General features: G+C 40.6%; 1 protein-coding gene across 4 annotated transcripts; it reads right to left on the bottom strand.

Annotated features, from left to right (window-relative positions):
• Positions 1–1,028: 1,028 nt before the first annotated feature.
• SCNN1G (sodium channel epithelial 1 subunit gamma) lies at positions 1,029–27,525 on the bottom strand. Of its 4 annotated transcripts, XM_069982122.1 has the most exons (14): positions 27,468–27,525; positions 25,185–25,488; positions 19,087–19,416; positions 11,490–11,790; positions 10,390–10,583; positions 8,830–8,933; positions 8,560–8,723; positions 7,582–7,680; positions 6,743–6,860; positions 6,330–6,408; positions 5,659–5,716; positions 4,639–4,700; positions 3,314–3,389; positions 1,029–3,046 (listed from the first exon to the last, which is right to left on the bottom strand). In XM_069982122.1, the coding sequence occupies exons 3-14, from the start codon at positions 19,407–19,409 to the stop codon at positions 2,657–2,659; spliced, it is 1,968 nt and encodes a 655-aa protein (XP_069838223.1). In that variant the 5' UTR covers positions 19,410–19,416; positions 25,185–25,488; positions 27,468–27,525; the 3' UTR covers positions 1,029–2,656. The 4 variants fall into 4 exon arrangements, with proteins under 4 accessions (XP_069838223.1, XP_069838224.1, XP_069838221.1 ...); XM_069982123.1 differs by lacking the exons at positions 25,185–25,488; positions 27,468–27,525 and adding an exon at positions 24,433–24,456; XM_069982120.1 differs by lacking the exons at positions 25,185–25,488; positions 27,468–27,525 and adding an exon at positions 21,197–21,382.

The following is a 27,525-nucleotide window of genomic DNA, read 5'->3' as shown; positions in this document are numbered from 1 at the left end:
CAAATGCTTTCAAGTGTTTATCTGCGTGTTAATTCGGACTCATCGTCACCTATACTACCGGCCACCTTCCCCGCTAATCATATACACGGTCGATGCCATTTAATGTTGGTATTTTGCAAAATGGCGTCTTCTCAATAATTACCTTCCGGGAAGTTTATGTTGCTCTCAGATTGGAGAGATAATTGCGTTTCTATGAGATTTGTAAACTCTGCAAGGTATTATTATGTCTTAGGAGTCATAAAGGGTTGACTCTAGTAATGAATGGGTGCGTGTCATTAAATGTCATTACGTTTCTCTGCACGGTTAGTTAAGCTTATTAAAGAGAAGAAATACTACAATATGAGACATAGGTAACATAGATACTTTCCTTGATGGCTCAAGATGTAAGAGAGAAGTCCAGACGGTTACTTTTGTTGTTGTTCTAGTACTGAGGAGTAGAGTGCAGTTCTGAAGATGGTGGATGCTGCCCTAGGGAGTCTGGGAAAACATGGATACAGTCTATGGTCTATAGTTATATCCATGTTTTCCAGGACTCCCTAGGGCTGCATCCAACTTCTTCAGCCACCGGCTCTTAGACAGTCAGTGACTGGGATGGTATCCCGTCCTAGTCACTGATTGGCTGAGCAGGCAATCAATCATTCATGTACATGATGTTGCAGCTGGAAGAGCTGCAGGTGGCCGGTGGCTGTCAATAGGACCCAGGAGCGACACTATGGGACATGGGGGACAGGTAATAATACTTTGTTTATTATGTTCCCGAATCGTTTTAGTTATATGCAGCTGTGGCTAATTGTAGAGAGTTTCTTCCAGCAGCTAATAACTGTATTTGGTCTATAGTTGAATATGGGTTGATCATACAACACGTCCATTTAAAGGAATTACAATTGCAAAAACTTGCTAAGAGACTTGCTAAGAAACTTTTCCAGAAACACATTGAATCAACCCAAATCATGATGACTGGGGGGTCATAAGCCGTCAGACTAACCAGTTCTAACCAGTAGGGATAATCCATAGATACACAGTCGCTCTTGTTCACAATTTTATTTAAAAAAATATTCACATCAATCTATATTAAATATAGCATCCTATACATATATGCTCCATACACATGTATAAATTCTACCATCTATCATCAAACTATGTGCGTATACCAACTCTCATGCTCAAGTTTAACCATGCAACGATAAAAATCTTATAGAGTACATTCAACTTTTTTTTGTTAACCCGAAGGCACGTACATTGTTACAGAACATATTGATTGACCCCTTCTTCTGTGGCCATAGAACAGGCCGATAAGTCTTGTATATAGCAGCGTTTGTGCACAGCACAATTGTCCTATAGAATGTCAACAACAATAAAGTATATATAGAATTATTCATTAGTCGCTAAAAGTTGTCAGGATCATTCGGATGTGTTGGATGAATGAAGGAAGACGTTACAAAACTTTGACGTAGAGACGTAGTGATTGATATTATGGTAAGTATAAATTCATCGACAATGTATGTCTACTATCAGAAGGTTCAACGTGTAGACTTGAAGTCTTTGGTTATCCATTCTAAGAACCTGAGAAGGCTTGATACATTCATGAAGTCAACACTGGGATCCAGCCATTCATGACAGAGGTGTTGGTAGACAGCATTGGCAATATGAGTAGCTAGGAAGACAGAGATTCAATAGAATTTAGAAATGGCTGATGCCGTGAAATTTGGAACTCCAGGCATAGGCCAGGAACAAATACTCTTGGAACCCATTGCTATCAACACCTCTGATTTTGTTAACAATGCCCTTTTTGGTGGCATCTATCAGGATGTGAGGGACACAATAATAGAAACATTTTAATTATCAGCAAAGACAATGAGCGGCATCTGGTCGTAATGACTAAATATGAGATGAGTAGACAGCATATCCAAAGGATGTGCTGTCTATTCTTCTCATTTTTGGATTTTCTATGAACCTGGACCCAGCTTGGTGAGACATGCGCCCTCCATTACTATACTGCATGTGTTTTGTGCTGCTGTTACTTCTAAGGGATTGGCCGTAATGACTGATGCACCACACAGAAATGCCTATTTGAAAAAGAAATCCAAAATATCCAATGACATTTCCTATTATAAAGATTTACATAGACTTACATTATTGTCAAACAAAAAGTGGCTTTGGCTATCTATGGCCATATTACTGAAACTAAGGATCTACCAGTTAGCAATATTATTATATTCGTAGTAGTGTTCCTTCCACTATCCAGATGGTACGATTGCCGCCTGGACATAATCCTTCAGAGGAACAAGATGTGCAAAAATAATCAGGGTAATATACAGTAATTTAAGAACTAGCGGTCGGACGACCGAGCTACAGTAACGAACATTGACTTTTCCGTCAACGCAGTTGTGGCACATTGTAAGGGACAGAAGATCTTCTAGAAGTTATATAGTAAATAGTATCTAGCACCATGTTTTAACATTAGCTACAGCAAACGTTATATACAAACAGCCATGGACTCTTCCAAAGCATTGAATGTCTTTGGACTGGTTTCAAATACAACCACTTCTCGCAAAGTCTTTCTTTTCCATCCCTTTTTGAACTATGGCTTCTCAACAAAAGTCTTGACATCAAGGTCTTGCCTTTAGGAAACGTTTCCACGAGGAGAGAGATTACTTTATTTTTGTTCTGTTTCTATTTCACAGTCAACGTTCGTTGGATTCTCTGTGTAATCTGATCGTATCTGAAGAGACTTATACAAGGGAGGCGGTGTTCTTGGCACTTGGCAGTGGTCCGCTTGAGGCAGCTGTAGAGCTGTGCTAAACGTTGGTGGATCATCTTCCGATAGGCAAGGGTTGTCATGGCCAGCCACATCGGTAGGGTTCTGCTCCACGTCTTCTTCTTCTTTGCGATTTCTCCACCATTTCAAGAACTTCTGCCACTTCTGACGTAAGATCACCCAAAGTGAGTCGATGAAGAATATCTCTATAATCTCGAGCACGCAGACCATAGAACAGCTCATCCAAAGGCCCAGTTGACCCCCAAAGTTTGCAAGAAGATTTGGAATCTGTAGACAGGCAGGAAGATGAGTAAGTTCCTCTGCATTTAACAGTGAGGGGCTTTTAATTTTGTCATATATCACATGTCCAAAGCAATAAGACAGGAGCTGCACCTAGGCCCACAACCCCCTACCACACGAAAAGGCACCAGGACTATAAATGGTACATGGACTGTGAGGGGCCAAGTTATAGATTTTAGTTATACATTTTGAATTGGGGCCCAAGATCTTCACATCACATCTCTAGTTAAAGGTATGGGGGCCAAGAGGACTTACACTGGAGGAAGGACTTTCAGCAATAGTTCTGAGGTTCAAGTCTTGGTAGAAGATATCCAGATTTGCGAGATCATTTCTATAAAACAAAAGCAGAAAGAGAATGCTAAGAACGTGACCATGTAGAACCAGGTGCCATCAACTTAAAAACTATAAGTCCATGTAGACCAGTACTGGTTAAGTTCTAGTTTAGAAAAGCCATTTTATATTATTTATTGATCAAACTCTAAGTTTATAGGTAGCAAATAGGAACTCCCTGACTTGGCCTTAATAAATAGAATGACAAAGAGTGTCTCTAGCTCTGGAGGACCTAACCTGTCCTGCATTACACAGACATTACATGGACATGGTGCAATGCTTAATTTCTCCTGCAGTGGCACTGTGGGGGAATTGAACACTTCCAGGTTTCCTCCCAGAGGACATCTGATCGCTCGATGCTCCAAAAGAGGAGCAGTTTATGATCAGTTCATTGTCAAAGGAGCCTTTTAATAAGTAGGGATTGTCCAAAGCAGAGAACCCCTTTAAGGTTAGGCACCAGCTTCCTAATTATATAGGTATTACCAGATATAGTAGATGATTACATAGTAAGCTGCTCCTAATGGTCAGGAACCCATATTAAGATTCCCGTATCCTCCACTCTCTGATACATGTATATACAGTATTGAATGTTACCTTCCTTGTTTCTGTAGTTACTGGCCTAAGAGAAAACACCAGGTAAGTAGCTATTATTCCTCTGACACATGGCCTTCTGAATAAAGATGGCACAATCATGGAATTACATCTAGGTGATGAATAAGTAATTATTAGGGACATGGCGTTCCTTAGGATAGCTATTCTACATGGAGCCAACAATGCCAGCAGCCTTATTATATGGATGACATAAAGGGAAAGCAATACAGATGAGATGCCAGCTCAGACAAACAAGATAACACTAACATATTACCACATTATATAATAATTATATATATATATAATGAATCACAATGATCAGCAGGCAGTAACTGTTCAAATCTCCTGCAGCGCCACCACTGGGGAAATGAAGCATTACATAGTGCCTACTGAAATCATTAGGCTGTCCATGTAATCCTTGGTAGTCCTGGGTTCTCTAAAAGTGCTGATCTTTATAGGCTCTTTCAGCTCAGAATAATTTTCAATTATTGAACAGATGAGCTTATTCTTTAACTCAGAATCCCCTGATAGTGGGGACTAGGCTGTAGATTCCTCTATGAGGTCAATGAAAATGTTGAAGTGAAGAGCCATGGCACGATTGTTAGAAGCCTGGAGAAATTTACAGATCTTAGATGGTCTTTTCGGCTTTGGGGACTTACTTGGTCAGGTTTTTTTGTATTCTGCTCCCCAGCTCCCAGGCCAGAACCCGCAGCGTCCACTCCTGATCAACAAGACAGATCACATTTTATTAATACACGGATTATGACTATAGATTATTATTATCAGCAATATTCCTATATACTCTCTCAAGCTATTCTAGTGTAGTAGTCACTACCTGTCCCGCTGACTTTCCCCTAGGGCTAATGTACCTGACTCTATTATGGACCTGTGTTGTATGTATATGTAATAGGGACCTATAGACTGCTATGGAACCATACAGTACTTGAGATGTTGTTACAATGTGGTATTATAGAGGGATTCCTCCCTAGAAGAAATGCTTGACTGAAACCTCTAATCTATGCATGCTTAGGAGTCCAGTAGGTGGTCCTAACATTGAGAGGCACTGGACTCCTAAGGATAGAAAAAAGCAGGGATTTCAAACAATATGTTTTGCTGAATAATACAAAGATATATATTAGTCTCCTCAGCTTTTTCTGTTATGATGCCAATAGATTAGATAGCATTTCCATGGTAAAATGTTTAGTTTAGATGGGTATGCCAGAGAAAAAATCCAAATCAACTGGTGTTATATAGATTTATAATTAAATTCTACAGTATTTAACAATCTCAAGTATTCTAGTACTTATCAGCTGCCGTATGTCCTGCAGGAAGTGGTGTATTCTTTCCAGTCTGACACCAGTGCTCTTTACTGCCACCTCTGTCCAGAGCAGGAAAGATTTTCTATGGGGATTTGCTACTGCTCTGGAAAGTTCCTGACACAGACAGAGGTGGCAGCGGAGAGCACTGTGTGGAAAGTATACACCTCTTCCTGTAGGACATACAGCAGCTTATAAGTAATGGGAGACTGGAGATTTTTGTAAATATAATTTAATGACAAAGCTGTATAACTTTCTGACACCAGATGATATCCCTTTAAGAAGAAGCAATGGTAAGCATTTACTATATGGTCAGCTTTCAGAGGGACATCATTGAGTCTGAAGGAGCCATGATCGTCTTACCTCGGAACTTAATGACGGCCATGTCGCCACACTTCTGGTAAACGTCCATTCTTTAAAACTGAAAAGACAAAAATTTGCATTCTGTTTATATGAGTGTCTAACACATAATTTCCTAACATAGCGCACAAGACGCAGCTTGAGAAGAACAAAACAGGAGCAGTAACTAGAGAAGTCCCAGGGGAGCTGGAACCAATCTAGCAAGGTCAGCTGGAGCCTACCAATTGTTCTTAGTCCTGTTATGTAAGTGTAATTGCTAAGAGTTAAGACGTCGCAAAGCTGAGATGTTGTTCCGACTAAAATTTAAAGGGAAACTATCAGCAGGTTGGAACAATCCAACCTGCTGATATGACCCTATAGTGCACAGGGTGCTGAGGATGAAGGTAAGTTTTTTACCTTCATCCTTGGCGTTGTTTCTGTATCATTTGTAGTTTATTCCTTATGCTAATTAGGGGTTTTTGGTGCACTGGGAGCCGGACTACAACCCCCAGTACACCGATTCACCCTATCAGGCTCCATATTATAAACAATACAAGTGCACACTAGTGTTGCCTAGTGTGTTCTTTTAAATAAGGATGAGTCTGGCAAAGCTTTTGGGATCCTCCATGGGAACTATAAGGCAGCCCTATGCAAATACAAGTAATACGTGGTTGGTTAAGTACTTGTATTCTTACCTGCAGGACTCACGGCAAGTACTCTGACATCCCAGCTTCTCCTGGACAAATTTTTGATGCAGCTTAAAGTAACAATAAACTGGAAAAACAAGAGAAAGAGAATGCAATACATAAATGATCAATAGAAAATGATTATTATGACATAAAGGCAAAGTAAAAAATCTAGTCCGGATTCGGTGCCTGATCATTACATGTTCTATGATTCCATTCATATACAGAATAAAAACGACTACTTTATAACCCTGGTAAGTACTTAGGATTGCGGTTCAAACCCTCTCATGACTATACAGGCTCTTGTATAGAAGGACAGAACTGGAGCACTTACTCCATTAGTGGCTCAGGGACATGTATTGTTGGTGCTGGGATCATTTAGTGTATACAATAGGGTAAATAAATGCAAGAACACAACTTACTCCAACTGGGGAATTCATCATAATTGCAGTATTTCGCCCCTTCAGGCAATGGCTGGTCATAGTGGGCACATCCACAGGTATTCACCATCTCCTTCTGGAAACATGAGTACAGGCAGATCTGCGAGAAAGATAGCTAGTGTTTAATATCTATCTATCTATCTATCTATCTATCTATCTATCTATCTATCTATCTATCTATCTATCTATCTATCTATTATCTATTATCTATCATCTATCTATCTATCTATCTATCTCCTATCTATCTATCTATCTATCTATCTATCTACCTATCTCCTATCTATCTATCTATCTATCTATCTATCTATCTATCTATCTCTCTCTCTCCTATCTCCTAATCTATCTATCTATTATCTATCTATCTATCTATCTATCTATCTCCTATCTATCTATCTATCTATCTATCTATCTATCTATCTATCTATCTTCTATCTCCTATCTATCTATCTCCTAATCTATCTATCTATTAATCTATCTATTAATCTATCTATTAATCTATCTATCTATCTATCTATCTATCTATCTATCTATCTATCTATCTATCTTTCTCCTATCTATCTATCTATCTATCTATCTATCTCCTATCTATCTATCTCCTATCTATCTATCTGTCTATCTATCTATCTATCTATTATCTATCTATCTATCTATCTATCTATCTATCTATCTATCTATCTATTATCTATCTATCTATCTATCTATCTATCTATTATCTATCTATTTCCTATCTATCTATCTATCTATCTATCTATCTATCTATCTATCTATCTATCTATCATCAATCATCTAATATAAACCTGTTCTTATAACCCGGCAATTACCTGGTAGGTATATTTCTTGTTGTACAAGTTATTGACGAGAACATCACTTCCATCGATGGTGCAGTCACTGTACGGACTACTTAACTTCGAAGATTCTGTCTACAATAACAATAAAATATTAGGATATATTCATTTTATCACTCATCGTCAATATTTCCTCCAATTCATTTACAATATTTTTTTTCCTATAATCCAGAACCTGGCAGACTCCAGTTTCCCATCTCTCAGGTATTGGGCTTACAGATTTCTAAATTACTTTTATTATAAAATCTCAAGTCTTCCAGCACTTATCAGTTGCTGTATGTCCTGCAGGACGTGGTGTATTCTCTACAGTCTTACACAGAGCTCTCTGCTGCCACCTCTGTCCATCTCAGAAACTGTCCAGAGCAGGAGAGGTTTTCTATGAGGATTTGCTTCTAACATGGACAGAGATGGCAGCGAAGAGCACTGCAGACTGGAAAGAATACATCACTTCCTGCAGGACATACAGCAGCTGATAAGTACCGGAAGACTTGTGAATTTTAAATAGAAGTAAATTACAATCTCTATATTTTTTTTGACACCTGTTCATTTGATTTTTTTTTTTTTCACTGAGTACCCCTTTAATTTCTCTGTTCAACTAAAAATACCACAGTCACCTGGAGAAAAGTGAATGCTATCAAAATCTTAGGGAAAAGGTCTGAGTGTTTTTGAGTGTTAAAGTGGTTATCCAGTGCTACAAAAACATGGCAACACCGCTCTTTTCTTCAGTTCTGGTGCGGTTTGCAATTAAGCTCCATTCACTTCAATGGAACTGAGCAGCTAAACCCTGATTAAGCTGGAGACGAGAGTGGGGCTGTCTCTGGAAGAAAGTGGCCATGTTTTGGTAGCGCTGGATAACCCTTTTAATAAGCTTCTTGAGGAGATTGCTGTCTGTGCACCCTCTATAGCTAACCCCTTAAAAGCAACAACTACATAAAACCTTCTTCCTTCACCTACCAGCTGCATCCCGATAGAGGTTTCTGTAGCCATCTCAAGTTCCGTCCCTGATTCTTCAATGAATGGAAAATCATTTTGGTCGTGTACTAATATCTTGGCACCTGCTGCTGTGACCAGGAACGGGTTGTACTCATCTTCATCAATGTAGATGACTAATTTCAGCCCTAAGGACGAAGAGCGACCAACACTGTCAGATATATATAGATATATCTACCTATAACAGCTTGTATATATAGTAGAAAATGTCTGCAACAACTAAAGAGGTCTTACCAGCCTCAGCGCCACCCATTGAGGACTCCAGCAGCTCTTCCCGTGTGGCGTCATTGAACGTATAGCAGTTACCATATAGCGAGTGGTGGAATAGGGTAAAATTTCTGCAACAGAAATGAACAGTTTTATAGTTCGCTGATAGGACCATCCTCTATATAAAGTCAGACATCTTGTTATAAAACTTGATCATAAACTCATTGCCATGTCCAATATCTGACAATAAACTGATTACAAAGGATCCTCTTCCAGTGATCAGCTGTAATTTCTTGGGATACTTGGTAGTAAGTGTTAAATTTTGTAGCAGGGGAAAGTGAGCATTGCAAAATCCTCATCCAAATAAATGGCTGTCTCAGTAATACAGGACAGGACAAGCCCTATCTGTGCACCCCCTATAAGCTTTGGTTGTCCATGCATGATGGGAGTTGTAGTTTTGCAACAGCTGGAGAGCTAAGATTCCATACCCTTGCCCTATAGTAACATTGTCAGTAGGGATACGTATGCACTGACCTTAGGGAATGGTGGCTAGCCCACATTTATAGACCCCCATTGAGATTTGCAAAAACACCCTAGTACACAGGGAGTAGGTGGCTACTATGACTTTATCCCTGTTATAAGATACTTCAAGGTCTGGATGTCTATTGCACTACACGGTCACCTCAAGATTATCAATATCTTCCTTACAGATGAAAAATGAATTCATTGGTAGATTTTTTAAAATCATTATAATTAGTAGCTCATATCCGGCATTGTCTGAATGACAATACAATACAGCCACGTTATCTAGTAATTTACATTAAGTCGCTATTTAAAACATCTTAATGCTGAGTTGGCCTTGTCAGTGACTAATGTCCGTGAAGCTGGTAAAAATAACCCAACCTATAGTCATGCTCAATACAAGAATATAGTCCATAACTGGACATGGAAAGTTTGGTCTTCCATGGTCCCTTCTCTGTAATTTGCTGTCCACTGCCTGTTGTGAGGAAAAAACTGTCTCTAGTAACAGCTATATCAGGACAAATTACAGGAAGTGGGGGTGGGGTTTATCATGTGCTCTGTGAACTGGAGAGAGCTTGAGAAAGCCTGGGCTGTGTATCTACCAGCTGAGCAAGGCTGCCTGCTTGCTAAAGATAAGAAACAATGTACCTCAAAGGTAAATCAAGGCTTCCTTCCCATCTCTGACCACCCATAACATTCTGATGTGTCAATACCAGCGAACCTACTGCTTTATGTCCACTACAACTACAGTGTAACCTTCCCCTCCTCCCTCTTGTTAAGCTTCTCAGCAGCAACAACTACAGCTACAACATCAGCTATATTGCATAGTCCTTGAAAAGGCATAGATAGGAATTTCCTGCTCTCCTGTCCATCAATCCAATGTCTATAATTCCCTCAGTCACACAGCAGTGCCTCCTCTGTTTACTTAGAGTAGTGGACTAAAGTTATATCCACCTGACAGCCCACATGCATTAAGAAAGCTAGGAACGCAAACTTCTCTTCCTACTTGAAAGGAGACATTAAGCAGCCACAGAATATAATGACAGAAGATTAAAGAACACTAACCTAGCGTCACACGTTTTGCCATCAAAAAAACAGTTGATCAATAGATCGTCAGCTGAGTAACCCAGCGCAATCTTCTCCTCCATAGGTATCTTAGCCAGGATGTTCATGTAATGCAGCCGGTACCACTCCTGGATGGCATTGATGGCCGAACTAAAAGTGAATATCGTGCAGTCGGTATCGTTGTTGGGGTCGCACTATTGTAAGAATGGGAGAATTTCATATATCTATTGATTAAGAAGCAAGAATTTGCATATATATATATATATATATATATATATATATATATATATATGTTACTAGATCAAATATAAGATTCAATTTCTATCATCTATTTATCTATCTCCTATTTCAACTTCCTGCAGGACATACAGCAGCTGATAAGTTCTGGAAGACTAGAAGTAAAATTACAACTCTGTATAATTTTGACACCAGTTGACTTGAAAGAAAATATTTTTCACTTTCCCCTTTAATCCTTTAGGCACATATCTCCGCAATATATCGTAATTCCTTAAAGGGAATGTGTCATCATAAGATTACTTATTGTTTAAATATTGATTGTTTTTATGTTATACCTTTTTTTAAAATTATTTTTGGTGACATTTTTTCTAATTTTCCATTTATCTCTATATTATAAAATATTCCTGATGTCTAGCAGTTCTCATTCTCACCACTGGGGCTAAAAGTAAGCTGAGACTTCCTGTTGTGTCTGTAGTGATAACAGGAGGCTGCTGTAAAGTGATGTGTTCAGCATTGCAGCGACATGTGACACCAGTAGATAGAGGAGACAAAGGTCACAGAGCGCGCTCAGTAATGTTTTACATTCAAGGGGACATTGTCATCTATTATCTAGTATTGTCATCTATGTTCATGAGCCTTGCTGTAAAGCATATCACTTAATGCTGTTAGGAACAGCTCAGGCAATATGGCAGCCCCCATGTACAAAAAGTGACAATAAAAAAAATTACAGTCAGAAAATAGAAACAGATTAGAAGAAAAGGAACAAGTGTAAGTATCTGATTCTAATCGGTAAATTAAAATTTAGGTGACACATTCCCTTTAAACCTCAAAAGTACAAGAAAAGAAATGTCTGTGCGACTTACCAGCTTGTAACCCACAATGTTCCCCCCGATGGTCTCGCTATTTCTATGGACCACTCTGGCGCTCATTCTGCTCCTTTTCCGTGAGGGAATCTCCTCGGTATCTACCTCATTGCCACGTACGCTTTTCACCTCAAACAACTGAATCTTATTGAGGTAATTGAAGTTCTTCTCTGGGACGTCTTGTGGCGTCTCCACATCTCTGCGTCTGCGACTTGGGGGTTCTATGAATCCATAGATATCTTTGAGAGCTTTCATAGTTTCCGTCTCCAGTCCGAACAGATGTTTTTTCATTGAGCTGTACCTGGAAAACACATAGTACAACACATACATATTACATATATGGACTTAGGAGTCAAGTGGGAGGCCCTTATTAGTGGAGTCCAGTGGGAGGACCCTATGAGATAGCTGCAAGTCACTGAATAGAACCGCCCACTGGACTCCTAAAGTGTACCTGTCATTTAATTTTTTTTTTTTTTTTTTGCAGAAATCAATTGTAAAGGCGATTTTAAGAAACGTTGTAATTGGGTTTATTAGCCGAAAAATGCATTTTTATCATGAGAAAGTAGTTTAAAGCTCCCCCCTCTGTCTTCATTGTTCTCTATGGAGAGGGGAGGGGTGGAGGGAGATGAGGCACCAAAACAGGACAACGAAGAGTTAATTTACAGCTACATCACCGGGCTATCTCCTCTAATATCAGCACTGACCTCTCTGACCTCTGAATACCGGTTCTCTCCTCCCTCCCCTCTCCATAGAACAGACAGGGGCACGTCTGATGCAACAAGACGAGATTTCCTGATAATGAGAAGTGGAGGAGAGAGAGGAGGGAGGGGCCTGGGGAAAGTCTTTTTAAAAGCAGATAATGGCATATTTGCCTAATAAACCCAATTACAAAGTTTATTAAAATTGCCTGTACTGTTGATTTCTGAAAAAAAAAAAAAAAAAACAAAAAAACGACAGTAACACTTTAAGCCTAGAATGAACAGAAGTATAGAACAATAAATTACAATTTGTACTCAGCATGTCCTTCTCTATATCCGGTTGCACCCTGATGAGACTACATTTTAATGTCATAAAAATCCCTTTAAAAAAGTGGACATTCGTTTTACTAGAACACTCCTCCCAAAATACCTGGGAAACTCTACCAAACTGGTCCCAAGGAGATGAGGAGCAGTTGCTCATGGTATATTGGATAGTGCGGGGCATGACATGGAGGAAGGGGCATAATTCTCTCTCTGATATTTTTTAATCTTTTTGTCATGCCTTAACCCCCTGCAATAGGCATACAACAATGTACTAGATTTAGTTATCAGTTTAAAGGGCTTATCCCAATATTAAAAGTTAGAGTATAGGGGATACTTAGCTCATTGGTAGGGGCTGACTGCTGGGACCCTCCACTTGTCACAAGACATAAGATCCCTTGTCCCCCATGTGAATGGAGCAATAGTGCGTATACCTGGCCTTGGTTCTATTTACTTCTGATAGTCCTTTCAAGCACAGCTGTTCAGAAGTCCCAGTAGCCGAGCATGCGCAGAGATGGGGGAGTGGGGTGGAGAGGTTAGGGTACTTGAAGCAGTCAAATCTCAATGAATCAGCTAGTTTCCCCCTACCACGTAGATGGGGGATAAGTTTTAATCTTGGGATAACCCCTTTAAAATGGACCTGTCACTGGATTTTAGGTGGTTTAGTTAAGTGCATGGTTGTATAGGGATTCTCGGTCTGATTTCATGCATACCCTGCTTTTAGAGATTGAGTGCTCCAGTGCGGAGATAGAAATCTTTTTATTATTATGTTAATGAGCTCCAAAAGTCCAGGGCGTGTTCCCTCTGGATACAAAAGCCTGACTATGTAAATCTCAGCAGTTATGGTGAATGTCAATCAAGTAGTTGGAGGAAGACAGAAATGAGAACAGGGTTGTTAAAGGAAAGTATTGGGCTTTACATAGCTGGGCTTTAGCATCCAGGGGGAACACCCCCTGGGCTTTTGGAGCTCATTTCCATATTATTAAAAAGACAGTTATCTAACCTCTGGAGCACTCAATCTGTAAAAGCAAAGTATGCATGAAATCAGACTGAGAAACCCTATACAACCATACCTTAAACCCCTGCAACAGGTCCACTTCAATTGTCATCAACTATATCAGCCTGAAAAATATACATATGAAACAAAAAAAGTCACCGTATAAGGCATATGCGTGAAACCACTATGTTTATTAGCCATATTACAGGTGCTAAAAGGTTACAGGAAGTTGTTACAACGTATTACTTTACACATTACCCCTAGGCTATAGAAACATGAACAATGCATTCCTTCTTGACATCTATAACCATGGGTTATATATACGGCAGCTACAATATTTTGACGTCTCTGTACTGTGCAAGAACCAGTCTGAAGTTATGGATAATATGCTACATATTATTTGTGAGAAATGAATAAGGTAGAAAGAAGGCATTCATGGTGAAGTCACCATGTACATACATTCTATTACTTATCCTGTACTGATCCTGAGTTACATCCTATATTATACCCCAGAGCTGCAACCATAATTCTACTGTCTGCTATAGGAAATAGCAAACTTATCAATTAACACATCACTAAGGGTACTATCACACGGAACGCTAGTCGGCCCGATTCGGCAGATTATCGCTCCGTGTAATAAAGACAACAAACAGCTGATGATGGTTGTCATCGGCTGATCGTTGATATAGGTTAGAACTTATATTTGTCGGGCGCCGGTGACTAATGATATACATTACCTATCGGCACTCCAGGGCTGCTGCTGCGGTCCGCTTCTCCCCGGGTCCCGCGCACTCTAGCTTCAGAGCGTCCTATCTGAGCTGACAGGCTGCGGCCGCCGCGGCCTGTGATTGGCTGAGTGGCCTGTCAGCTGACAGGCTGCTCTGAAGCTAGAGCGCGCAGGATCCGGGGAGAAGCGGACCGCAGCAGCAGCCCTGGAGCGTGGATAGGTAAAGTATACCGTAGGGCTGCAAGGACATCGGTAACGATGTCCTCAGACCGTGTAATAGGCTCAGTAAACGAGCGCCGATCTAGCAGATCGGCGCTCGTTTACAGTTGTTATCGGGCCCATATCGGCCCGTCAAATAGTACCCTAACAGTTCATCTGCGCTATTGTAATACAGTGAGATAGTTGTTTCTACTTATTACTTTGTGAATAGACTACTCTCACAGAATGCAAATCTTTACATTAAGCTCTTTGCAGACACTGAACAAGCAGGGGTTACTGAGAGATTCGAGCCGCTAGGGCTGCTAAATTGTGAGTGTATCCACACAGTCCATAGGAAATGATTATAGTGTTAGTGTAAGTTGGGCCTCTTCTTCATTGTAGCTGCCATCTTTGTAGCCCTTGGCTATAGCTCTCCAATAACATGAAATGACAGTATTGCTCTTTCAGTCATGCAACTAAGTTTATGTCTCTTTAATTACAGAAGTAAAGAAGAGGTGTGAAGAACAAACGTGTCTCGACATCCCATGAAACCCTTACACGCTGATGAGTCACGGCGTTCACAAGTATTATCCTCCCATCCCACAATGGCTGCGGCAGATAACAATTATTTGTGTAAAGCAGGTGGATTTCCTTGTTTCCTTCTGGATCTATATTTATAGCAGTAACCGCATCTCCAGCCAAGAATAGAAACCGCTTGTGTGTAGTTACTATCTGCCCTCTCCATTTGCCGACTTGTTTATATGTGGGTGCAGGAAGTAACGGTCTGACCGGTGCTGTATCCACCATTGTGGCTATGGGGATCACAGTCTCCGAGGAGCCCGGAGCGCCCATCCCAGGCACCAGACATCTGTGTTTTTTCTAATCCTGAATTTAAAAAAAAAATTCAAATCAACTGGTGCCAAAAAGTGCCAGAGATTTGTAAATTAATTTGATTTAAAAAAATCTTAAGTCTTTCAGTACTTATCAGCTGCTGTATGTCCTGCAGGATGTGGTGTTTTTTTCCAGTCTGACATAGTGCTCTCTGATGCCACCTCTGTCCATGTCAGGAATTGACCAGAGCAGTAGCAAATCCCCATAGAAAACCTCTCCTGCTCTGGACAATTCCTGACATGGACAGAGATGGCAGCAGAGAGCACTGTGTCAGACTGGGAAGAAAAGACCACTTCTGCAGGACATACAGCAGCTGATAAGAACTGGAAGATAAGATTTTTTTTTAATAGAAGTAAATTACTAATCTCTGGCATTTTATGGCAGCAGTTGATTTGAAAGATTTTTTTTGTGAACTACCCCTTTAAGTCTGGTCTGAATAATATTTGGTTCTGATCTAAAGTCTGATAATTTAGAGGACTGATGTCTGATAATCCAGGGGTCTAATCTGGGGTCTTTTTTTTTTTATAGAGGTCAGGGGTCTTATCTTATTGAGGTCTGGGGTCTGATCTTATTGAGATGTGGGTTCCTATCATACTGAGGTCTAGTCTGGGGTCTTATTTTATTAAGGCCTGGTCAGGGGTCTTATGTTATTGAGGTCTGGGGTCGTATCTTATTGAGTTCTGGTGTCTTATCATACTGAGTACTAGTCTGGGGTAATATCTTATTGAGGTCTGGTGTCTTATCATACTGAGTACTAGTCTGGGGTAATATCTTATTGAGGTCTGGGGTCTTATCATACTGAAGTCTAGTATGGGGTCGTATCTTATTGAGGTCTGGTCTGGGGTCTTATGTTATTGAGGTCTGGGGTCGTATCTTATTGAGGTCTGGGGTCTTATCATACTGAAGTCTAGTATGGGGTCATATCTTATTGAGGTCTGGGGTCTTTTCATACTGAAGTCTAGTCTGGGGTCTTATCATACTGAGGACTAGTCTGGGTCTTATGTTATTGAGGTCTGGGGTCTTATCATACGGAGGTCTAGTCTGGGGTCTTATCATACGGAGGTGTGGGGTCTTATCATACTGAGGTCTAGTCTGGGGTCTTATCATACGGAGGTCTGGTCTGGGGTCTTATCATACGGAGGTCTAGTCTGGGGTCTTATCATACTGAGGTCTGGGGTCTTATACTGAGGTTTGGGGTCTTATCATACGGAGGTCTGGTCTGGGGTCTTATCATACTGAGGTCTGGTCTGGGGTCTTATCATACGGAGGTCTGGGGTCTTATACTGAGGTTTGGGGTCTTATCATACTGAGGTCTAGTCTGGGGTCTTATCATACTGAGGTCTGGGGTCTTATCATACTGAGGTTTGGGGTCTTATCATACTGAGGTCTAGTCTGGGGTCTTATCATACGGAGGTCTAGGGTCTTATCATACTGAGGTGTGGGGTCTTATCATACTGAGGTCTGGGGTCTTATCTTATTTAGGTGTGGGGTCTTATCATGCTGAGGTCTAGTCTGGGGTCTTATCATACTGAGGTCTAGTCTGGGTTCTTATCATACTGAGGTCTAGTATGGGGTCTTATCATGCTGAGGTCTAGTCTGGGGTCTTATCATACTGAGGTCTAGTCTGGGGTCTTATCATACTGAGGTCTAGTCTGGGGTCTGCATTATATTCCTAAACCTGTTGAAGTAAACAGACAGTGTGTAACATTTTTTGCACCGCTATTTTGTGAGAAACCAGACTATCCTTTTGCTGGATGTGAAGAACAACCTGTTTTTTTTTTTTTTTTTACAAGCGTCTCCATTCTTCTCCTTTGTTGCAGGTAAAACACTGTGCAGCCCAATGTTATCCCTATATAAACACTGCGCTGATAGCTTTATGTGCTGGTATTTACGTAACATACCATATAACTTGTTCACTTGTCATTTTTAAGTGTTGGGTTGAAGAATCTATTACATTATGTGTCAGGGATAAACACCCAGCTCCCATCCATGAGGTTCAGTGCACCGGCCTGGACTGCTGGAGCACAATGGACAGTGTAAGCCGCACGTATAGATCTACTCATCCTGATCCTCCTGGTTCATGAGCAAAACTGTATACTTGGCCCTATTATGAGTCCATGACAGGTGCAACCTAAAGCTTCCGGAGGTCCTAATGTATTGGAGCTCCGGTATATGTGTGTGCTATTCAATATACTGGCATCTTTCATGGTGCCCCCTAACACACAAAGCCTGGTGTTGCTTCTGCACCTTTATAACTAAACGTCCCAATGCATATTGGTAAGATTCATACAGGTTCCAGACAGGTTTGGTCTGGGTGCATAGCAGATGGACTACCCCAGATCCTTAAAGGAGAAGTCCAGCCACGGGAGGGTTAAAAAAAAAGGCAGGGGCATGGGGGAAAGTAACAAAGAGTATTAACTCGCCTCTCCCTGTGCCTCTTCAGCCCTGGATCGCCACTCCAGGGTGCACACATCACCACCTGGCCGATAGACTGGCTGCTCAGGGTGGGACACTGGTCCAGTCACTGATTTGCTGAGCGACCAGTGCATCAGCCTGTAAGTGCATTTTCCTGTCATCACAACTTGGGGGAAAATGCCTTTTTGGCAGGGGTCCTGAGGCCGGTCCTGCCGCTCACCGTGGGCAAAGGGAGAGGTAAGTTCGGACTCTATATCAAATTCCCCCCCTGCCCCTGCAGAAATTTAAAAATGTCCAGACTTCTCCTTTAAGAAAAAAATTAGACTAACCCTCTAAGAACTACAGTATATTCCTACAAAGAATAATACAACAAAGAATAAAGCTAAAGAAGGGAGTGGCCAGGGAGGTGACAACCCTCAGGGCTATGCGGCGATCCCATCCAAACTCCTTGTGATCTCGCTCAGGTCTCCTCTTGTCCCTATAACTATGGTAAGCTCATATACTTCATAGAGAGCAGTGTGGGAATTCACTTCCCATCTTATAAATCTGGTCAATTCCTAAACAAAGTCCAATTCCCAAACTCACTACAGTATACTGAATTACCCTGGAACCCGTCTACATATAAAACTCTATATTCAACATACATAAAGGTGTTTGCTATTAGGAATAATGCAAAACAACAATTAGGAGGATAGATCTCCACCTCATATATTCTGCCATAGGCGTGGAAGGGTTCAAAGTAGACCTATACCGGGGGGGGGGGGGGGGGGTTGTCAATGTGGACAATTCTGTTTAGAAAGGCTCCGACACAGTGATCAGCTGCGATGGAAGAACGATCAGAAAGCGATCTACTACCCCACAGTGCCCCCGCAGGGGAAATGAAGCATTACAACATTTAAAGTGAAATCATGGTCTATTTGTAGGATGATTTGGATGAGGGTCAAAAGTTGTTAGAAACTTTGTTTAGTGATAAAAACAGCAAACACTTATGTTAGGGGAGACAGGGGGTCCTGTAGACATTGTATAATTGCCCAGTAGCTTAATAAGAACTTGTATTTGTCTTATGACTTATAAGAGCCGGCTAACCCAGCTCTACAGAGTAAGGACCTATCAAACAGCTCCTCATATCGTAGCTTCTCGGGGTGGAAGGACATGCATATCATATAGGCAGACTATGCAACTGCTATGAGAGCCTTGCAAAGATGCAGTCTAGGTCCTCATCATTTACATACCGGAACAGGGGGCTTAACTATAATCCCCCCTAAATATTTGACTTTGACGTCAGCTCATATTTCAGCTCATAAAATCCACCACCCCATCCAATAAGCACCCCCCTTCTATGTTTCTTACCTGTAGGGGTTCATGTTGCAGACGGTGACCGCCGGAAATGTCAACTTTTGAAAGTTCACAGTGATGGAGACGCTGACGGTGTAGAAGGACATAAGCAATAAGGCGCACTGCCAGAAGATGAGGGCCACCGCGATCAGTGTGAGGACAATCCAGATCCATTTCCGTAAACGACCCTTGGACACCACTATCCTCCGACAGCCATGGGTGTTGGTGGTCAGGCAGTACCATTGCATCAACTCATACAAGGTTGGAGCTTGGGGACCCGTTACGGGAAGGGTCTTCTTCAGCTTCTGAGTAATTTTCTTCTTCGGACCGTTAGACATGATGAATCTGGAACAGGCAAGATACATAGCTCAGTCCAAGGCAGCGTCTAGTGTTTTATGACTCTTTGCCGTACATAGTTGGCACCTCTCGGCAGTCTCTTAATATGTAATACCTGGCAGGTCTTCAGGCATTTGCTTGTATAAGTGCATGCCTAGACACACACAGTTGCTTTTCAATCATCAAGCTGGCTGGAATAATAGCTGCAATCAGTATAGGGCTGACATAGATGTAGCAGAGCCGAGTTTGTCATTGCATACAATGTATAATAATATAAGGCTATCTTACATAGGACATAGGTCATCTTACATAGGACTGCAAGGTAAAACAACAGGATCCAATCACATATTAGTTATGGCCCTCTCACACAGAACATCATTGTCCCATATCCAGTATAAACACACAACCAGCTAATAGTAATGGGTTCCAATACTGGAGCGTTCCATTGTGTCTGGGGAAAGTGCCTGCATTGTATTGGGACGACAGGGGGAAATAACATTATGTAACATTGGAGCACACAAGATAATAGTTGTGGGATAATGATGAGACGCGAGGTGAATAATACTCACTAAAAAGCAACATCAAAAGTAGTCACTTTAAGCTGCAGTAATACAACAACTCAGTAATATGCCTCTAAGACCCCCAGAGTAAGGGTCCTGCTACATACACGGAAAAATCGCTTAACCGATCATCTAGTGAACGACGAGACAAGAAGATAAATCACTACGAAAAGTCCTAAATATAATGGTAATATATAATGTGACCGATGAGAGTTTACACTGAAAGACGTGAGAACGAGTGATAATGATATATGAGGTCGGCTCCAAAGATGCATCAACGAGATATTAAAGAATTAGTGGTTGTTGTTTGTTGTTGCACTTACACCAGAATATTATTGCTTGAATTTGAACGTTTTAACAATTTTTTGCCCTTTAGTTCCCAAGAATAGTCATTCGCTAAATCCCAGATTGAATTTAAGTTGCATGCTGGTGCACAAAGTATAAGCTGTAGGATAATGACCCATAACCAGTATAAGTTGTAGGATGGTGACCCATAACCAGTATAAGTTGTAGGATGGTGACCCATAACCAGTATAAGTTGTAGGATGGTGACCCATAACCAGTATAAGATGTAGAATGATGACCTATAACCAGTATAAGTTGTAGGATGGTGACCCATAACCAGTATAAGCTGTAGGATGGTGACCCATAACCAGTATAAACTGTAGGATAGTGACCCATAACCAGTATAAGCTGTAGGATAGTGACCCATAACCAGTATAAGCTGTAGGATGGTGACTTATAACCAGTATAAGCTGTAGGATAGTGACCCATAAGCAGTATAAGTTGTAGGATGTAAATCAAACTGAGTATGACAGTCCTATTGTTATCTATCTATCTATCTATCTATCTATCTATCTATCTATCCATCTATGTATAGATACTGAAAGGCTGGAGACTTGGTGACTGCTGACCATCCAAATAGCTGTTCTCCATAACTAATGATCCATGAAAAATAGATCTTTGTTCACAATATGTAGAAGTGGAAAGCACTAGAGGCCACCAATGGAAGGGTCCTGCCAAATAGCTTCACATATCTCAGCTTCCTGGACCTTATGCTGAATTACAATCAAGAAAAAATAATAAAAAAGCACAAAAAGCTATCATATGTTTTACACACCAATAAGACAACAGCTCATGAATCTCCTTTATCTGCCCCCAGCTATTGTATATTGGGGTACCTGAGGGGGCAGGGGGGTAGCTGCGGCCGCCGAGCACATAGACCTCACCTGTCTGAGGGATGGACGTAGACTGGAGCAGGATCTCTACCTCACCCTCTGCTCTCATAAAGATTATCCAAATATGAACTGAATGTTCTTGTCTATGCACCTAGCTGAGTCTGGTCTGAGGCAGACACGACTAGATTCCCTGACAGGTAGAGCCAGTCTGGTCTATGGGAGTTCTTCTTCCTCACAACCTGATGAAGCTGCAGATGTGAGGCCAGCCTCTCATATCCCTACATATAGTATTAGCCTCCAGATTCCAGGGCGGCGATGAGACAGGAGGAAACACTGGGGAGGACCTGGGATAACCCCGCTATTATCTCAGAAGATAGAACATAGGAAGAGCTGTATAATAACTATAAGGAAGGATGATACCGGGAAAACAGCGGGATAGTATAAACCCAATAACACAGCCCTATACTACCCTAACCACCACAAGAGAGAGAGAGAGGGGGGTGGGGGGGGGGGGGGGGGGTGATAGATAGCAGATAGATAGGAGATAGATAGATAGATAGATAATAGATAGGAGATAGATGATAGATAGGAGATAGATAGATAGATAGATAGATAATAGATAGGAGATAGATAGATAGATAATAGATAGATAGATAGATAGATATAGAAGTAAATCAGCAGCACAAAAATAGGTGAAGTGGGTGCCAGTAGTAGTTCCAACCACGAACTCCTAATATATCAGAGTAAATCCAACGGCACTCCGAGGTACGGTGAAAACCAATAGTGATTTATTCCAGTGATCAAATCATGTTACAGCACAGCAATCAAAGAGGCAACGTTTATATAGATAGATAGATAGATAGATAGGAGATAGATAGATAGATAGATAGATAATAGATAGGAGATAGATAGATAGATAGATAGATAGATAGATAGATAGATAAATAGGAGATAGATAGATAGGAAATAGATAATAGATAGATAGATGATAGATAGATAGATAGATAGATAGATAGATAGATAGATAGATAGATAGGAGATAGATAGATAGATAGATAGATAGATAGATAGAAGATAGATAGATAGATAGATAGATAGGAGATAGATGGATGATAGATAGATAGATAGATAGATAGATAGATAGATAGATAGATAGATAGGAGATAGATAGATAGATAGATAGATAGGAAGATAGGAGATAGATAGATAGATAGATAGATAGATAGATAGATAGGAGATAGATAGATAGATAGATAGAAGATTGATAGATAATAGATAGATAGATAGATAGATAGATAGATAGATAGATAGGAGATAGATAGATAGATAGGAGATTGATAGATAATAGATAGAGCTATAGATAGATGATAGATAGATAGATGATAGATAGATAGATAGATAGGAGATAGATGGATGATAGATAGATAGATAGATAGATAGATAGATAGATAATAGATAGGAGATAGATAGATAGATAGATAGATTATAGATAGATAGATAGATAGGAGATAGGTAGATAGGAGATTGATAGATAGATAGATAGATAGATAGATAGATAGATAGGAGATAGATAGATAGATAGATAGATAGATAGGAGATAGACAGATAGATAGATAGATAGATAGATAGGAGATAGATAGATAGATAGATAGATAGATAGATAGATAGATAGATAGATAGATAGGAGATAGATAGATAGGAGATTGATAGATAATAGATAGAGCTATAGATAGATGATAGATAGATAGATGATAGATACTGTAGATAGATGTGTACATTGCCTGATCTCAGTATATAGTAGCAGTACAGTGGATACATTGTCACCCCTCACCTGTATACTCCAGGATCTCTGTGATATATTGGCTTCATTTCTAGTAGTTTTTTCAGTATTATTAACCAATACCAGAAGTGGATGAAAACACAGAAAAAGGTGGAAATCTTTCCATTCTAGTTTGTTCTATGTCGGCTCCACTCTTGGTTTTGGCTAAAAATACTGATAATTCTGACCAAATGGTGCCTTTACACAGAGAGATTTAGCTGACAGATTTTTAAAGCCAAAGCCAGGAAAAGACTATTAACAGAGAACAGATCATAAAGAAAGGAAAGACTGAGATTTCTTCTCTTTTGAAATCCATTCCTGGCTTTGGCTTCAAAAATCTGTCAGATAAATCTCTCTGTGTAAAGGCACCATAAGAATGTGACTTCTTACACATTACAGGTGCTGCATTGACTAGCTGGTGGGGGGCGCTGTAGCTGACGGGTTGGGGTGGGGGTTCGCTGTATCTGCCTTTAATTAGCAGGAAACCCGCCTTTTTATCTTCTGTTTTGGGCGCCATCTTTTTTTAATCGTTCCTGAATAGCAAGTCTAACGTACACACATGATTTACAGTCCTCTGCTTGGTGTAAGCTGCGCTGTCTTTCTACACTATAAGGCCATGTTCACATATCATATGACACTGGCCGTTCTGTGACTCAGTGAAGATCATCCCGGCTGGTACTGTAGTTATTTATTTCTGCTGAATTGGGATGCGGGCGCACCCGTGTGTGCCTGCATACCAATTCGCCGCCGCACGCTCTATTGTGTGCACTGACATGTCTGTGTGGCTGCTATTCAACGAATAGCGGCCGCACAAAACTGACAAGTCAGTTTTTCGTGCGGCCGGTTGGAATCCAGGCAGGAGCATATACTAGGGGGGACATGTATGAAAAGGCGTAAATTACTTTTTTAGGCGCAGATGGGGCAAATCAGCGTAAAAATATTTGCAAACGGTATTTTTGCGAATATTTTTTTCGCATCTGCGCCACCTTCGACAGTGGGGCGGAGAGGGGGGGGGCTACATTCAGAGGGGGCGCAGCCTCTTTGTGTGCCACATTTATCATTTTTTTTGTGAAAAAATGATACTGAAACCTACGCCAGCTCTGACCACATTGCAAGAATGGCAGTGATTTATGCAAAAAATAAGTTGTGTGAACATGGCCTAAAATAGATTAAAATGTTTAAAAAGTTGGCAGCTTCACTGGCAAAGCAGGATGGTACACCCACAAGGCGAGCAGAGGCAGGCTGGGCACAGGAGCTCTATCACCTTCTATAGGAGAAAAGAGAGTCCTGTGCACCCGCACCATACGCGTACAAATCACCAGCTTACATTTATACCCCATATGTGATTGTATAATCCATAATGTTACTGGTATATTGTATATACATTATATGTATCTCACCTGGTATATAGTATATACATTATATGTCTCTCACCTGGTATATAGTATATACATTATATGTATCTCACCTGTATAATCCAGGGTCTCAGTGGTATAAAGTATATACATTATATGTATCTCACCTGTATAATCCATAATCTCAGTGGTATATAGTATATACATTATATGTATCATGTATAATCCAGGGTCTCAGTGGTATATAGTATATACATTATATGTATCTCACCTGTATAATCTATAATATCAGTGGTATATAGTATAAACATTATGTGTATCTCACCTGTATAATTCAGGGTCTCCGTATTATATAGTATATACATAATATGTACCTCACCTGTATAATCCAGGGTCTCAGTGGTATAAAGTATATACATTATATGTATCTCACCTGTATAATCCAGGGTCTCAGTGGTATAAAGTATATACATTATATGTATCTCACCTGTATAATCCAGGGTCTCAGTGGTATATAGTATATACATTATATGTATCTCACCTGTATAATCCAGGGTCTCAGTGGTATATAGTATATACATTATATGTATCTCACCTGTATAATCCAGGGTCTCAGTGGTATATAGTATATACATTATATGTATCTCACCTGTGTAATCCAGGGTCTCAGTGGTATATAGTATATACATTATATGTATCTCACCTGTATAATCCAGGGTCTCAGTGGTATAAAGTATATACATTATATGTATCTCACCTGTATAATCCAGGGTCTCAGTGGTATAAAGTATATACATTATATGTATCTCACCTGTATAATCCAGGGTCTCAGTGGTATATAGTATATACATTATATGTATCTCACCTGTATAATCCAGGGTCTCAGTGTTCTCAGATGCACAGGGGATGTGGAGCTGCACACAATGCTGATCCCAGACAGGCAGCTGCCACTTGGTTTTTTTAATCCTTTAGTGTTGGGAATTTTCCATTTGCAGTTTTAGGCTGTGCATCACTAGGCTTCTTCTTGGCAGCTCCAGGTGCTAGAACTGCCTACCTGCTGATCCCATCTCAGCCTCTGGAATCACTGCCTGTCTCTTGTATCCCGATCTGCTCCATCACTCACATGCAGTGGACTGTGCTGATGTTTGTCCTGCAGCGCCTCCTAATGGCTAATGGAAGAAGGAACTAACATATATTAAATGTCATTGGAGGAAGTGGATACTTTAGAATTTCCTGGATTTATGCTCTGAATACTAATAAAATGGGGTCTGATTGTCTTTGAAGGTATAATTCCAGACAAATAAGTAAACTAATAACACACAAGCAGTTGGACTGGTCCTGTGTTTAATTGGGCACATTGAGTAAACATTCATAGGGCAGGAAGAAAACCCCTTAAAGGGGTATTTCTATCTTACTAGTATAGTTATACTTATAAAACTTACCAAATTATATATATTTGCAAATATATTCATTAAGCAAACGTGTCTCCTTCTCCTGATTTCCTCCCATTGTTCATAGCTCATTGTCTAGGTTACCAACCACAACTCTGCTCTAAAAACAGTGTGCTGGCTGATATCTATAGATAATATGTACATGTATTATACAGTAGATATACAAAATAGCTCTATACATCAACATAGCTATACACACACACACACACACACCACTGATTTTAGAGCAGATTGGTGGTTGGTACCCTAGATAATGAGCTTTCAACAGTGGGAGGAAAAGAGCAACATATCATGAGAAGGAGACAAATTAATGAATGTATTGGCAAAAATATTTAACTTGACGAGTCCTACACAATTAAAGGAGAAGTCCGGGCAAAATGAAAAATCCAGGGCCTGCAAGGGGTGGGGGAACATAATAAAGATCCTATACTTACCTGTCACCATGCACCTGCAGCGCTTGGTCACAGGCTGAATAACCTCCGCTGGGCTCCAGTTTCTCCTCAGTTCCTGTGTCGTAATGACCAGACGGGAAGCGCCTGTTTAGCAAGTCATTGACTTCAGCAGTGTCCCACCATTCGTGAGCCAGGTCGTGATGTTGCAGGAGCTGCAGTAGGCCAGGGGGGTCCAAGAACGGTGATGCAGCACTGGGGAAGGGGCACAGGGATGAGTAAGTATAGATTCTTCATTATGTTACCACACACCCCTGATTTTTCGTTTTTGGTCAGACTTCTCATCTAACTATATTTGCTGAGATAGGAATACCCCTTTAACTGTAATAATCTGTAGATCCTGCTTTAGCAGTTATCCCACTTACCAAAGGCATCCTTATACACTTGAGTGCTTTGGATCATTGGGCCTCACTTAATAACTGCATCAATTATGCTGTTTGTTCTGTAATTCATTAATGTGGTGCACGTCCTTAGTAAATCTGGAGGGTCTTTTTACTATAAAAAAATAATGGTTTGCTGAGTAAATCTGTTGGTTGTGGCAGGTTTTAAAGGACAGACCCAGGACACGCCCATTTGGCGACTTTTTGGACAAAAATGAAAGGTTTGTCAGGTTTTTGGAAAAATTGCGTTGCACACCTTTATCAAAGATGTTGGACGCCAACCGACAGAGAAAATGGACAAAGACCCAACAATTAGTTAGCGAATCAGCCCCACTGTTTTGCTGCATCACCCAACATCTCTTCATCTCTCTCATTCTCTTGTAAAATGTGTTTATACATCTTTTGTACATCTTTGTGCGAAGTAGCTCTACTCTCTGGTGCCACCTGCTGGGGGCAGCATCCCAGTCAGTGCTGGACTATTATAAACCCTTACATAATGCTACACTCTTGGTAAATATAATGAACAAGTTATGCTTACCTCTCCGCTCTCTCCCAGTGTCCCAATGCGGACTGGACAGTGCTACGGCCTGTGATTGGCTGACCGCACTGTCTCTCCTGAGACGAGTAATGGCCCTATTATACAGGACAATTATCATGCAAATGATCGCTAATAGCGTTCAAATTTAAGCAATAATTGTTTCATGTAAATGCAGGCAACCATCAAACGACCAACGAGAAATCGTTCATCGTTCGTTTGGTGCGGATACCAAAATCCTTGTTAATTGTTCGAGTGCAGCAATATATTTTTTAAACGCTGGATAACCCCTTTAAGGCGAATGTACCACAAAGAATATAAAATTAATGTTACCTGGTCAGTGTAGCAGTGCAGATCCCGGTGGCATGGTCCATTTTTTCGTCCGGTTCCC

Source organism: Dendropsophus ebraccatus, chromosome 9 (assembly GCF_027789765.1).
Source record: "Dendropsophus ebraccatus isolate aDenEbr1 chromosome 9, aDenEbr1.pat, whole genome shotgun sequence".
Taxonomy (NCBI): Eukaryota; Metazoa; Chordata; class Amphibia; order Anura; family Hylidae; genus Dendropsophus; species Dendropsophus ebraccatus.
This window is presented reverse-complemented; position numbering and strand designations above follow the sequence as displayed.